This window comes from Leptopilina heterotoma, unplaced genomic scaffold (genome assembly GCF_015476425.1).
Source record: "Leptopilina heterotoma isolate Lh14 unplaced genomic scaffold, ASM1547642v1 Lhet_63, whole genome shotgun sequence".
NCBI lineage: Eukaryota > Metazoa > Arthropoda > Insecta > Hymenoptera > Figitidae > Leptopilina > Leptopilina heterotoma.
In genome coordinates, this window is record NW_025111149.1 from 3,168,082 (window position 1) to 3,183,420 (window position 15,339).

General features: G+C 23.8%; 2 protein-coding genes across 6 annotated transcripts in view; one reads left to right on the plus strand and one right to left on the minus strand.

Annotated features, from left to right (window-relative positions):
* LOC122509789 (rab3 GTPase-activating protein catalytic subunit) overlaps positions 1-2,707 on the plus strand; it is an 82,586-nt gene extending 79,879 nt beyond the window's left edge. The window contains exons 11-14 of the mRNA XM_043624037.1: positions 262-361; positions 952-1,271; positions 1,364-1,567; positions 2,307-2,707. Coding sequence (XP_043479972.1) covers positions 262-361; positions 952-1,271; positions 1,364-1,567; positions 2,307-2,525 — 843 coding nt within the window. The 3' untranslated portion in view covers positions 2,526-2,707. The remainder of the gene's footprint in view (positions 1-261; positions 362-951; positions 1,272-1,363; positions 1,568-2,306) is intronic.
* Positions 2,373-14,108, minus strand: LOC122509787 (transport and Golgi organization protein 6 homolog). 5 transcript variants are annotated; one of them, XM_043624034.1, is made up of 10 exons: positions 13,907-14,108; positions 13,323-13,413; positions 13,116-13,233; positions 12,409-12,643; positions 11,792-12,313; positions 8,133-9,326; positions 7,638-7,842; positions 7,390-7,541; positions 3,431-3,757; positions 2,373-2,465 (listed from the first exon to the last, which is right to left on the minus strand). In XM_043624034.1, exons 1-9 carry the CDS (start codon positions 13,910-13,912, stop codon positions 3,467-3,469), a joined length of 2,814 nt encoding a protein of 937 aa, XP_043479969.1. In that variant the 5' UTR covers positions 13,913-14,108; the 3' UTR covers positions 2,373-2,465; positions 3,431-3,466. The 5 variants fall into 5 exon arrangements, with proteins under 5 accessions (XP_043479969.1, XP_043479967.1, XP_043479968.1 ...); XM_043624032.1 differs by having other exon boundaries at positions 13,901-14,108; XM_043624033.1 differs by having other exon boundaries at positions 3,427-3,757; positions 13,901-14,108.
* Positions 14,109-15,339: the final 1,231 nt, after the last annotated feature.

Sequence of the window (15,339 nt, forward strand, 5' to 3'; positions counted from 1 at the left end):
CAATCTTTTGAAGAAAAGTAAAAAAATCGCATTTTTTTTAAAAATAAATCGAAAAAGGTCGCTTTTTTGAAAATTGTCGAAATAAAAGTTAAAAATTCATACTCTCCGGACATATTAAAATAATAATAAGACAAAATAATAATAATAAGTGAAAATGATGAAAATAGATTTAATAATAAAATTAATAATTAACATTTCCGTAATTTAAAAATTGTAATTAATGAACGAGTCCTTTAGAAAATAATCAAATCTTTTTTTTAGGCTGCTAATCCAGGGGCTGTGCTTCAAGACTTTATTCGTTGGTATTCGCCCCGCGATTGGGTTGAAGAGGACACTTTAGACGAATGGGGTCAACCGAAAGGTTGGTCAATTTTTTCTTTTAAATTTTTATTATAAATCTTTTGCAATTTGAAGAAGAATTGTCTCCCCGTTTTGTTGAATGCAAACATGCATGACATACTATTGGCAAATAGAGCAATCGACTTTGAAAGAAATGTCTCGTTAATTAAAGGGTTTTTACATCAGTGAGGCAAGTTTTCTTGCAAAATATGTAATTGTGCTTACTTCACTTCTGAACATGAATTAGACTTTGATTGACACACCCACATCCTTTCAGTATTTTTTTCCGCTAAAAATTGACAATTTAGAAAAATTGTATCAATTCTCTTCTATATTTTAATTTATTTAAACTTAATTTTTTTGAATGATGTAAAAATAAAAAATTTTTTTTTCTGTAGAAAAAAAAGAAACATTTTTTTCAGAAGATAAAAAAGTAGAAAAAAAAGTAAAAAGAAAAAAAATCTCTGTAATTTAAAATGTTATATTTTCTTATTTGAAAATAGTTAAACAATTACGGTGTTTGGATTTTAAATTCTAGTTTTTTAAAATTATATATTGCAGAGGAAAAGCAAATGAAAGTGAATGAAAAATTTTCTTGTTTCTTTTTCGCAGGACATCTTTCACAGAGAATGTTACTTCCGGATAATGCTTGGACGACAACTTGGAATTCAGCGCAACCTGTTCCAGCTCATCGGCAAAAGCGACTGTTCGATGATACACGAGAGGCGGAGAAAGCTCTACTTTATTTAAGTTCAAAGCGAATCGGTCAAATTGCTCAACTTTTATTACCGGTTCTCACTCACGCTGCTCTTATCACTCTCAGCGAACAGAAAGTGGAAGCGCGGCCGAATATTCAAAATGTTGTGCAAAATATTCAAAATAAATTGCAACTCGCAAGTAAACCGGTGCATCAAAAAATGCATTTTTACGAGGTAATAGTTTTTCTTTTTTTTTCTTTTGCTTTTTGTTTTAGCTTCGTCTAATTTCTCTAAAATCAGGAAATAATCATTTATTTTCTCTATAGGATATTATCAGAGAAATCGAAGTGGAAGAGGGTTTAATCGAACAGGTGAAATCGTTGCAGGGCAAATTTGCCGAAAATTGCGACGATCAAGAAGTCACGTCATTCGTTGTGCAACTAATGACAGGCAAAGAAGTTTCTATACCAAATGGTTCGAGAGGAAACATTGGTTCAGAGATAATAAAACTTTTCTGCGAGTCTCAGAAGGTCAATATATTTCGAATTCATTTCAATTTATGCAACATTTAGGAATTAAATTCATAAACATTTTAAATTCCAAAACTAAATTTTCGTATGATTACAGAATTTTTTTGAAATGATTTCAAATTCAAAATTTAAGAAAAATTCACTTATTAACTAATTATTACTATTTACTATTTTCTAAAGTATTTAATTATTTATAAAATTCTTCAGAGAAATAAAATTAATTTCAAAAATTTTAATAAAATTCTGGGCAAAAATTCAATTTTCATAAATAATTAAATTTTCCAGAGGAATTCAATTATGGTAAAAATTATAGTTATAAAAATGAGTCTTTTTACAATTATTTATGAGTAACTATTTTCATCTTCAATTAATTTAATTAGAATTTTATTAATTTTAAAATTCAAGACCTTATTTAAAAAAAATTATCAAAACAATTTGTAAAGAAAAAATCAATCAAAAACAGCCTAATAAAAAAGAGCTAACAACCAAGAAAAAACTGCTAACAGACTACCAGAATACGGCGATTATTATTAATATAAAAAGAATTCAAAGAGAAACAATTTTTTTAAAAAAATATTTATTTGTTTCGTAAAATATTTTGTTATTATTATTCATCAATACGATTAAAATTATTTACATTTTGCCAGATAAGAAAATTCAAATTCTAAACTATTGAATCATTTTATACTGGATAAAATTAATTTAAATTTAAAATTATTTGGAATAAATTTTCGTATAGGTTACTCATACCCCATCAAATGCTGAAGAAGTGGATGCGGCGGGAGATGGAAAACATAGATCTTTCTCTGAACCCTCGAGCAAGGAATTTATTTTGCGAGCAGTCACGCCTAGACCTTCACCCTTGTCGACTCCACAACCACAGCGATTATACGTTTGCCTTGAACAAAATAATATTCGATTAGCCGGTGCATTTTCGGAGGACACAATTTTCTTTTAAATTTTTTTTTCTCAAACCAAATCGAGTGCAATGGAATTGGTATGATTACAATCAAAACAAAATTGTTTTTCTTACATTTTATATCCAATAATTTAGATAAATTTAATTGGACCTCTTGTTTTTACTTTGGGATCGGGATAAATTTTAATGGTAATTAAAAACAGACAATACGTCACTAAAAATTAAAAAAAAATATTAAAATTAGAATCGATGTAAAATTATTCAAATAATAATAGAATATGAAAATGAAATTAGAATAGAAAAATTAAAATAGAATATAATGATAAAATATAAATAAAACAAAAGTAAAATGCAAAAGTAAAGTAAAAGAAATTTAAAAATAATTTTTAAAAAAATTATGACGTAAAAGAATTAAAATTATCTATTAAAATAATTTTTTGTATTGTATACAAATTTTAGGAAACAAATTGACAAAACGTGGGAAATTTTTTACATCATGTAAATAGTAGAGTATTTATCAAAAGAAAAATATCTTTAGAAATCGTTTTTCTCTCTCAGATATTTTATGAACGAATATAGTTTATTAATTTATTGTTAATTAATGACTAAGACGATCCGCGCGTTTTGTATCTCGCTACTTAATAATTTATAATTATCTACACAGTAGCAGTTATTAAGTACGTAAAAAATAGAATAGAACAATTTTTATTTCTCTACGTTTATTAAAACATTGTTTCAAACTCACAGTTTGTAAATTTTAATTAAATTCAGCGATTTTTTTCTAATCTTAACTAGAAAATTAAATTAAATAGAAAATTTATTTTAAAAAACATATTTATATTTTTTACTTAGGTCTATATAATTTACAATAACAGTATTTACATGTAAGTGTAGAATAATAAAGAAAGAAAAAAATGACAAAAATAAAAAAGTGTTTTACCTACTTTCGGTTTTTTTTTTCCTTTTTTAATATAATTCTTTCAGCGGAGCAAAAATATACTTTTTTCGAGTTTTGGCTTGGCGAATAGAACATTTTGTACAACATCGTCAAATTCTTCAAGGGCCAATTGAGCGTGTAATCGTAAAACAGAATCGTCATCATTGTCCCTCAAGTGTATGAGACCACGATATAATATCACAAGATCATTTCCTAAACTCGTCAGCATATCTTTTCCGAGTCCTCTCAGCAAAAGTGTCGCCACCATAACACCTGCCCTTCTACACTGATGATCCTTATCAGTTTTTATTATACAACCAATGCAATAAAGAATCTAGAATTGGAAAAAGGAGAAATTATAAGTAATGTGGAAATCAAAGGTATTATAATAATTATCGAAGGTATTATTATAATTAACGAATTAAATCAAAATAATCACCGTTTTTGGTGATTATACCAAATAATTTTTAATTAATTTAAGAATTAATTAAATTATACGGAATTTATTTATATTACCAGCAAATGTTACGAGTATAAAACGCGGTGTTTCATTAGGTAAGTAACATAAATATTAACCCTAGAAGGAGTAACTGGGGTGCCTGGACACCCCAAGCAAAATTTAAAGTATTCCCATGGCTTAACCAATAATTTTTTTACGCTCAAAACCCGTTGATAATTTAGTTTGAACCTCTATCTTTTGACACTTGTATGTGCCGCCAAAAGTTTTGCTCTAGGAAGAGCTCAAACTCCTGTTAAAATACGTCTGGGGTGTCTGGACACCCCAGTTACTCCCTAACGTTAGAAAAATTGTCAAGATAAGTAAATTCAATTTTTTTAAAAAATCGTTTTTAATCAGTTAAAATCATCTGATAAAGTATAAATTGATAGGTTATGCATGAAAAAGTTGTATTTTATAAAAAAGTAACATTTTTATACAAAAATTATATTTTTATGAAAAATATAGACATTCTGTATTTGTAACAACTTATGAAATTTGAGTTAAGATTTATTAAAAATTTCTGTGCTCTCTCTACAGTCAGAAATTAAATTCTAATACAGAAAAATGTAGTATATGACAGTCAAATTTAATTTATAAATTCTATATTGTTAATAATATTTTAACATATATTAGAGGTATTAGGAATTGTTAATTAAAACTTTCATTAAATATTAATTTACAGAATCATTTCATAAGTTATTAATTTTAATGTTAATATATTCAGATATATTAAATTTGTAAAATTTTAAATTTATAACACCATTTTTAGTAAATATTAATTGTTTAAGTCCATTTTATAGTCCATTTTTATGATTTTCACTATTCGTCAATTGTCTTTAATTTCTTTCACTTCAGATGTTCAAATAATTATGTTTTTTGGAAGTAATACAAAAACTAATTTTTTCCCCTAAAAAGTGTATCTATTTAACTTTAGAAACCTAAAATAGTTTTTAAATTATTCAAATTTTTAAGAAACTACAACGTTTTTTGTGAAAAAAGTCAATTTTGCAATTTTTTGGTGTTTTTTTTGGTTTTTATGGTTTTTTTCAAAATTTTTTAAATTTATCAAAATATGAATAATATTATTATATTCCTTACTAAAAAACCAATCAATAATTCATTATAATAAATTTTTTTTACGTCAAATAGAAACCTTATAAAACAAGTTTAAAGCGTGGGGTGTCGGGACACCCCAGTTACTCCTTAGAGGGTGAGTAAATTAACGTACTCCTTCTAGGGTTAAATAAATAAATAATAATATTAATATTAAATAATAATAATAATACTAAATAAATAACATAACATAATTTTTTCTTTTTAAATTTTAACTTCAATTTTTTAATCATTTCGGAATCTAAATTTTTAAAAATTCACTTATTAACTAATTAATTAATTCTTATTATTTATTATTTTCAAAATGTTGATTAAATTCTTTATAGGAATTCAATTGTTTACAATAAAAATTTTAATTATCTTCCTTGGAGAAAGTTAATTATTATGAAAAATTTTAATAAAGATTTTGGAAACAATTCAAGTATTTTTTAAAACTTTAGTAAAATATTATTTGCAAGAATTCAAATATTTTCATAAATAATAAAATTCCTCGCAAGAATTCAATTATTTTGAAAAATTTTAATAAGATTTTTACAAAGGATTTAAATATTTTATAAAAAAACATATTATTAGAATTCTTTAAAGGATTCAATTATTGTCAGTATAATTTTAATTAAATTCATGCAAAGAAAATATTATTTTTAAAAAGTTGTTCATAAAGTTGTTGGAAACAATTCAAATATTTTCGAAGATTTTAATAAAATTCTGAGCTCTTGAATACAATTTTAATAAAATTTCTTCAAAGAATCCAATTATTTTTATAAGTAATAAAATCTTGAACTGGAATTCAATTGTTTTAAACAAATTTAATAAAATTCTTCGCAAGAAATCAATTATTTTCGTAAATAATAAAATTCCTCGCAGGAATTGAATTATTTTGAAAAATTTTAATAAAATTTTTACAAAGAATTCAAATATTTTCCAAAATTTTGTTAGAATTCTATAAAAGAATTCAATTATTATTAGTAGAATTTTATTCAAATTCATGAAAAGAAATTATTATTTTAAAAAATGTTCATAATGTTGTTGTAAACCATTCAATTATGTACTATGAGGTTTCTAATAAAATTTTCTGCGAAAATTCGTATATTTTCCTAAATAATAAAATTCTGAGCTCTTGAATACCTATAACTTTAATAAAATTTCTTCAAAGAATTCAATTATTTTCATAAATAATAAAATTTTGCATAGAAATTAAAATATTTTAAATATTCTAATAAAATTTCTTCAAAAGAACTGAAAGAATTCCTTATAGGAATTCAATTACTTTAAATACAAATTTTAATTTAATTGCTGGAAGGAATTTCTTGGAAAAAATTTAATTATTTTTAAAGATTTTAATAAAATTCTCTGCGAAAATTCTTATATTTGCCTAAAGAATAAAATTCTGTCCAGGAATTCAATTACTTTAATACAATTTTAATAATATTTCTCGAAAGAATTGAATAATTTTTATAAGTAATAAAATTTTGCATTAAAATTCAATTATTATTTTCAAAAAATTTAATAAAATTCTTCGCAAGAATTTAATTATTTTCGTAAATACATAATTTTTGATTAAAAGTTATAACATTTTTAAACAAAAAAGTATTCTTTTAGGCTGCGTTTACAACAGAAAAAATAATGTGTAGAAAATTGTGTAATGTATAGTGTAATTGCCCCTGAGGCTGAGTCTACAACAGAAAAAATAATGTGTAGAAAATTGTGTAACAATTGTCAATGCCAAAAACAATACACATTACACTACAAATTACACATTATTTTTTTCTATTGTAGACGCAGCCTTAAAATTAAAAAAATATTCATCTCAAAATAATGGAAAATAAAATATTTCCTAAATTTTTCTTGCAAAAATTGTACAAGAAAACTTATTCTCTAAATCTGAATTAGTAAAAATTTCAATCAATTTGAACAGAATTTGATACGAAATTTCTAATAATTAATTTTTCAGTTCTACGAAGAAGAAGACAATAAAAAAAACTATAAATCTAGTTTTTCTTATACAATAAATAACATTAACCATATTTTGCATTAGTAAGAATTTGTTTTTTTACATTAAATTTAAAGTAACTACTTTTTTGTTCTAGAATGTTAAATTAAATTATAAAATTTAGTTCAACTTTTTGTTAATTTAATTTAAAACATTAAATACCTATTAATTTAAATCATTAAATTAAAATTTTATTAATAATTTAAAAATTGAAAACTTTTAAAAAAGAAAAATGATCGAAAAATAAAATATAATACAATACAAATCCGGAATACAACGATTATTAATATATAGATGCCAGAACTTTCTCTTTGAATCTTTTTTTTTTAATTTTAAGGAAAAAAATTTGAAAATGCATAATTACTTCAGTTATCAGATTTCCAACTTTAAAACCAAGAACTTTGCATAATTCCCCAAGGCAGGAGAGACTGGAGGAACGAACAAGAGGATCCGAATCTCGTGTTCCGCATAAAAAGGCATTGACTAATAGTGTTTTGTACGCTGGTGCCATTTCACCTGTTAAATTTCAAATTTTCGTTTAATAATAATCTAAATTCAAAAATTTGTTTTTTTAAATGATCCTAATAAAATTTAATAAATACATTTTTTTACCTAAAGCTCTGGTGGTCTTCACCAATATTTCTCCAAGTTTCGCTCTCGTTTCCGGTGCAATTTCACCTGTACTTGTTCTCTGTGGCATATCAATAAATTCCTGAACAAGAATTTCAAGAACTTTTTGCGGAAAATGAATTGCTAGTGAACAAACTCCATTGATTGTTGCTAAATAGATAAAGGAATCTTCATGTTTGAGATTTTCCTAATTAACAAAATAACAAATTTTTTTTGTACTTTTTTGCCTTAAAAAAGGTAAATTACAGTGGAACCAGTTGGAATGCAACTCGATTTTTTAAATATTATTACAGTAATATGTTTACAATATTCTGAAACTAACAATAACTAACAATAATAATTGTAAATTGTAAGTGAAAATAATGTTGGACATTTTTTAATACAAAAAATTTTTTAAAATAGAGTTGCATTCCGACAGGTAATAATAATTCTATTTTTTTTATCATTAATATATAAATTCGATAATTTAAAAATTACCTGAAATAAATAAAAGATAACATCTTTCTTAGCGATTGCTTCAGAATTAGAATTCTCGATTAATTTCGTTAATGCAATGATTCCATGACCACGAACCGGAAGCATGGGATCAGTGAGATCTTTTAAGGCCTTATCAAACTCACTCTCCCGATTGGGATCGACTGACATATCGTAAAACTTTTGCGAACTAGAACGCAATTTAATAATATTGATAATTTCGTTCATTAAATTTTTAGCGTGTTCAGATATTTTATTCAATTTTTTCACCCCTTCTAAAAATTGACTAAACTCATCAAAGGGTTGCCAGTCCTGTGGTTTTCCCCTGTCGGTTAATATTATTTTTACCAACATCAAACCAGTGTATAACATATCAAAACTGTCATCATCCTTGTTCTCACTTTTCGTCTCATTGCAAATTGATTGAATAAACGATAAAAGTGGTTTTGGCCGTTTAATCTGAGCTTCTTGAATTGTTTTCGTATTTGCAAGATTCGAAATAAGTTGTACAGTTGACAATTGTTTTGTCACTCTCTCCATTAGATCGGAATCGGTCTCGAGTAAATTGGTATTTGTTGTCCTTTGAAATTTTGCCAAGAATTTTAATAGATGATTGAATAAAGAACTGGCGAGAATTTCATTTGATTGTACAAGATCGAAGAGACAATTGGCAATTTCTTCGTGATTTGGTATAAATTCTTTGCCGGTTATATGAAAACCACCGGTTGATCCAAATTCGAAGGATAATTTATTGCCGAAATTTTGATTCATTTGGGTGTTGGAAATCTCGTGTTCGAGGAATAGAGAAAATATGGTTTCTCTCGTTGTTTCATTTTCGAGAATTTTTAATAATAATTGCCGGACTTTTGCGCGACAATGAGATACACTTTTAGACGCCTTCATATGTAAGTGAAATAAAGGAAGAGCTATCTCAAAAAGTAATTTTATTGGTAATGTTTTAAATTCTGCTTCGCTGCTGAGAAAACACTTCGAAAGTATCTCTATACACTTTGATACTTCTTCTTCACTTTTCAAAATTTCTTCTCGATTGTTGGGTTTTACTAAAAACGGTTCCGCCAGTACGTGAAATATTTTTCTTCTACAAATTTCCGGATTCACTTCGTACAATGCGGCCATGCAAGAATTTGCGATAGTTGTACCATATTTTAAATTTTTAGCCATTAAAATCTCTAGTAACTGAAAAAAAATTCTGTTTAATTAAAAATAAAAATTAAATTTGACGACTCAATTTTTTCGTAATTTCAAAATTAAATTACATTCAAGAATAGAAAAATTTTTTTTAAAATAAATATTTAAATAACTATTTATTTTTATTTAGTAAAGATAAGAGCGTTTTGTTTGTGTGAATAGGGAGGAATGAGAAAAGAAGAAACACTTATGTAAAAAAGGCTACAGGCCTATTGTTACATTACTTGTAAATAAAAAAATAAAATAACAACTAGTTATTTTTCTACAGGATTAAAAATATTTTCAATAATTTGAATGTAAAGCCTTTTTGAAATTGAACTATTTCTAAAAATTACAACTGTAATTCTTCTAAAATTCAATCAATTCTTTTGTTGAAATTTTTTAAATAAAATTATTCGAAAATTTAATCATTTTTTAAGAAAATAATAATTTTTTGAAACAAAAATTTAATTATTATCACAGTTTAACAACAATTAAAATTTTCAAAGATTTCTATTTAAAAATCTTTCGAAATTTCATAATTTCTAAAAACTTACACTAAAACGTTTTTTATATTCAATTATTTTCTAAAATTTTAACTGAAATTCAATTTTAAATTAATTCTTCTTAAGCAAGTTTTACGAGAATTCAATTATTTCAATTTAAAAATAAATAATTTATTAAGTAATTAAATATTTCTTAAATTTAAATTCTTGTAAAGAATGTTATCAAAATTTTTAAAAATCCGAAGAATTTTAATAAAGTTGTTAATAATAATTGAATTTTTTAAAGAATTCATTTAAAATACTATTAAAAATAATATAAATTAAATTAATTATATAATTAAATTATAGTGAAAACTTTATTATTTATGAAAATAATAGAGAAAAATGTTTAAAACAATAACATTTGTAAAAATACAAATTCATTTGTTTCAAAGAAAATTTAAGAGGAATTTAATGAAAATTGTACTGAAAATAATTAAATTCTTTCAAAGAGTTTATTATCACAATTTTTAAAAATAAATAAATTCTATTAATAAATTTTGTTAAACTTTTTAAAAATAATTCAATTTTATTAAGAACTATTATCCAAATTGTAATTATAATGAAAATAATTGAATTCTTGCGACAAATTTTATTAAAATTTTTTTTAAATAACTTAATTTTTTAGGGAAATTTGATTAAAATGGTAGATAATGTATTGAAAATAATTGAAGTTTGACAAATTTTTAAAATTAATTAAATTTCTACGATAAGTTCTATTAAAATTAAATTCTATCAAGAAATTTAATTAAAAATGTATTGAAAATAATAATTAAATTTTAATTTAAACAAATTACATCAAAGTTTTTTAAAAATAATTGAATTCTTTTGAAGAATTCTACTAACATTATTAAAAAAATAATTAAATCCTTTGGTAGATGTTTACTAAAATTTTTCAAAATAATTAAATTCTTTCCAGAAATTTTATTAAAATTGTATTAAAAATAATTGAATTTCTAAAAATTTTTATTTTTTATGAAAGTAATTGAATTTTTACAGAGAATTTTATAAAAATCATTAAAAATAAGTGAATTGTTTCCAAGAACTTTATGAAAATATTTAAAAATAACAAAACCCCTCCTAACAATTTAATTAAAATTTGGATTTAAAATAATTGAATTCTTTTGAAAAAAATTTAATTCAAATTTTTTAAAATAATGGAATTCCTGTGCAAATTTTTTTTTTTTTAATAATTGAATTGTTTTAAGAAATTAGATTAAAATTGTAATGAAAATAATTAAATTCCTACGTAGAATTTTATTATTTAGGAAAATATGTGAATTCTCGCAGAGAATTATATGAAAATCTTTAAATATTATTGAATTGTTTCCAAAAACTTTATGAAAATTTTTTTAAATAATTAAATTCTCTCCATTAGTTTAATTTGGGTTGTATTGACAATTATTGAATTCTATTAAAGAATTGTATCAAATTTTTTAAAAATTAAATTCTTTGGAGGAATGTAATTAAATTTTTTTTTAAAGAATTCTATAAACATTGAAAATATTTGAATTTTATAGACTTTATTAAAATTTTTCAAAATAATTGAATTCCTGTGAGAACTTTATTATTTATGAAAATAATTCAATGCTTGCAAAGTAGTTTATAAAAAATGGGGTTTAAATATTTAAATTCTTTTGGAGAATTTTTTATTAAGATAGTACCTATATTGAAAATAATTGAATTTCGAAAATTTTTTGAAAATAATTGAATCGTTTGAAAGAATTTTATTAAAATTTTTTGAATTTTTTCGAAGAATTTGATCAAAAATTTAAAAAATTATTTTTTGATTTCAACTATTAGCGAAGAAAGTAGCTTTTAGCGTCACAAATCTAAAAAAAGTATTCAAATAGTAGCAAATTTTTTTTTAAATTTAGTAAATTGTAGGTTTTTGTAGATGAGTACGGAACCTGCTATTAATAAACTCACCTGAGAACAAATTGACTTGTAATATTCCTCAGGATTATTGCCATGCGTAATGGATATTAATTTAGCAACAATATCTAATTTTTGCCAATTACCAGAATCCTCAGTATCCTCGCAAATCGCTTGTATCAATGATATAACTCCATAAGGTTGAATAATTATTTCAGCCAGAAAATTTCTAACATTCTCTCGTAACCATTTTGGCGATTTCTTCGTACCATGCAAAATCATGAATTCTTTCATAATTTCACACTGAGGACATGCATCGATTAATTTTCTCAATATCGATTGAAATTCCAGTTGCTCGCTCTTTAATTTCAAATACAATTCATTTGTCATTTTAAAATCATCAGCTTTTGAATTTTTTAAAGAATCTTCAGTTTTCGGTTTCATTAATGGAGCAAAAGATAATTGTAATAGTGCCGCGAACAATGAACCAAGATAAGGAAGTAATACTGGACGTAAACATAAATTGGAAAAACAATTTGAAAATATTTTCGACGTATCACACAATCGTTCATATTTCTGAAAGGAAAATTTAAATAAAATTTAATTAGATAATTTTGAGATAGGACTGTAGAGTTAGGACCTTGAATATTCGAATATTTTCTTCTCGTTACCTGCATGATTGATAAAGTTTCTTGGCTCAATTCAATTAATCTTGACTCACTGACTTGTGAATTTTCCATTCCGATTCCTGGTATCAGACAAGAAATTATGCCGATTGATGTTGCGAAACCAATCGATTTTTTAATTGTTTGATATTGACTGACGCTGAGCATATTTTCTTCTGTTCCTAAATCCATTTTTTCCAATTCCCTCAGAATAAATAAAATTATGTACAGGTACTGTTTACTGTAAAAGAAAAATAATTTCCATTGTTGTACTAATAAAAATAAGTAAATAAGTACTAGTGAAAATAAGTGAACAAAAAAAACTTACATTAAATGGTAAACCATCAAATCGAAACAATGGAAAACATTTCTTTATAAATAAGTAAATAAAAATAGATGAAGGAAAATAAACGAAAACATTCGGACAAATTAATACGTTTAAAAAAATTGGTTTACTCCAATGTTTCGAAATCTAAATGGTTTCCTCTTCAGGGAATCAAAAAATTAATAAAAATTAAAAAAAAATTCTTCAGCAAGTAAAAGTAAAGAACAATTTACCCTTCAAACGTCAGAGAAAATCTATTATTAATATTTCTCGGACGTAAAAGATTGATTAATAAATAAAAATAATTTCTATAAAATAGAAATAATGGGAAATATTCTCCATTGTTGTTCCAATTTTTTTTATAAGTAAGTAAATAAGAAACTCTTACATTAAACTATTTTCTGGATTTATATTTTTTATTTCATTTCGAAACTCGTCTGACAAGAGGGAATCGGCCTCTTTTATTATTGCCTGCAAAATACATTCTTCACTGGGATTTTCCTTTTCTGAAATTGTTAAGAACATATTGATAAATTTGAATAAAATTAACTGTTCTATAATGTTTGTAATCAAAGAAAAAATGTATTCATCATACTTATGTTTGGATTCGTTAATACTTCCAACACTTTTGTCAACTCCATTTTCAACTTTTTTTTAAACAAACAAGCACTAAATTTACTTTGTATCTGCAAAAATATAAATATTAATTTAGACTTAATTTTATAGTTCCGAATTTATCAGAGTATATCTATATATATCAAAAAGATAAACAGAAGGAACAGAAGTAAACAAATTTGTAAAGTGATTATAGGTTATGTTTTTAATTTCAAGTATTGCGATTTTTATACCAAAAAGTAACAATATTTCTCTAAAATAACATGTGAGAACTATAAGTCTTTAAAATTTGTTCTTCTTTCTATATTTTTCGATAATAAGTCATCTCGAAAAGATAAAAAGGAGAAGTAAACAAATTTGAAAAGTGATTGTATAGGTTATGTTTTTAATTTGCGACTTTGTAAGGAGAGATAACAATATTACTCTAAAATATCATTTCAGGACTAACAATCTTTGAAATTTGATCTTCTTTCTATATTTGTTAATATAAAACATGCATGTAAACGTTGTAAATATGTAAAAAATTTATGTAAAAGATGTAAACATTGTACTTGTAACCATTACACGCATCCACGAGTATTGACAGGTGAATATAAATTAATTAATATATTTTTCCGTAATATATATTTAAACTAATTTGATAAATAACTTAATTATACACTTGTAAATGATTCACAATCACATAACAATAATAAAATTAATTAAAAGTGAAAATTGAAAAAATGTTGCCAAAGAGTGCAAATCATGTGTAAAGGCGCCTTTAGGTTTTATAATATACTCTCATTGGCTTTTATAGTTCCCACTCAAATTTGAATTCAGCCAATGAGAGCGCTAGTTTCGTCGGAGGCGAATCACCTCGCAAAACTCAAAAACTGCAAAAATCGGGCATTTTTAGTGCGACAAACTCAGAATTAACTTTTTTTTTGCTTAAATTAATATTAATTAATGTTATTATTGTACTATGCTTGCAACAAAGTTTAAATATATATTGCAAGTAATCATATTCAAATATCAAGTGTCAACTTTGTGTATAAAAATGTAAATTTGTATGCGTAAAAATGTGTCAAAATGTTTTATATTGAAAAATAGAGAAAGAATAAAAAATTTCAGACTGTTAAGCCTGAAAAGAGAAGAACTTGAAGAGAACTTTGGTATAAAATTACGTACAAAATATTTTAGAATAGATAACAAAGAAACACCGGAAGGACTGACAGGTACCTACAGTGATTTTACTTTGTTAGTTTATTAATAATTAAAATTTTGTTTTCACTTATTCATCCTTTCGTTAAGTAATCAATTTTTTTTTATTTTCAATTAAATACGGTTTTATCCTCATTTAAATTAATATAATGTTAAAAAATATGTTTTTGTTTTATGCAAACGAATGTTTATTTGAATAATATAGAAAAATATTTATTATTGTTTAATTTTTAATACTGTAAAATTAATTTACAAGTAATATAAATTTAGAAAGTTTCTATTCAAAGACAAGTATCTATAATATATAATTGCTTAATTTCCATAGTTTAATTTAATTACGTAAATAATAATTAAAATTGATAATTAACAAAAAAATATTAATAAATCTTCATATTTAGTATAAATTATACAAAAAAAATATTAATAATCTTTCATATTTAAAATTATAAGTAATACTTACCGAATAGTAAATAATTTTTTAAAATCCGGTTTTAAGAGCATTTTTAAATCGATTTTAATTTTTGGAGTTGAAGATTCGAGAATCGTCCTTGTAATTTTTTGAGTAATTAATTATTCCTTCTTAAAATTTTTCGACTAAATAAAAATTCGGACTTTTAGTTTTTTTGAACAACTAAAAAGTCCATTATTTTGTAGAATTTCCGAATTTTTCTAATTCTTTTTTAAACAATAATTTTAATCAACAAAAATATTTCAATAAATTTCATTTTAGATAAAAAAATTTTAAAAAATTCTTTGCAAAACAATTTGTTTTCCAAGTTTTAGTTTAAAAATTCAAA

What these genes read in the sequence shown, in the direction of transcription:
- LOC122509787 (XM_043624032.1), bottom strand. An exon ending in AAACTTTATCAATCATGCAG is followed by an intron (nt 12,314 to 12,408) that starts GTAACGAGAAGA and finishes TTTTCCTTTCAG; the next exon opens with AAATATGAACGATTGTGTGA. An exon ending in GAAGACCACCAGAGCTTTAG is followed by an intron (nt 7,542 to 7,637) that starts GTAAAAAAATGT and finishes GAAATTTAACAG; the next exon opens with GTGAAATGGCACCAGCGTAC.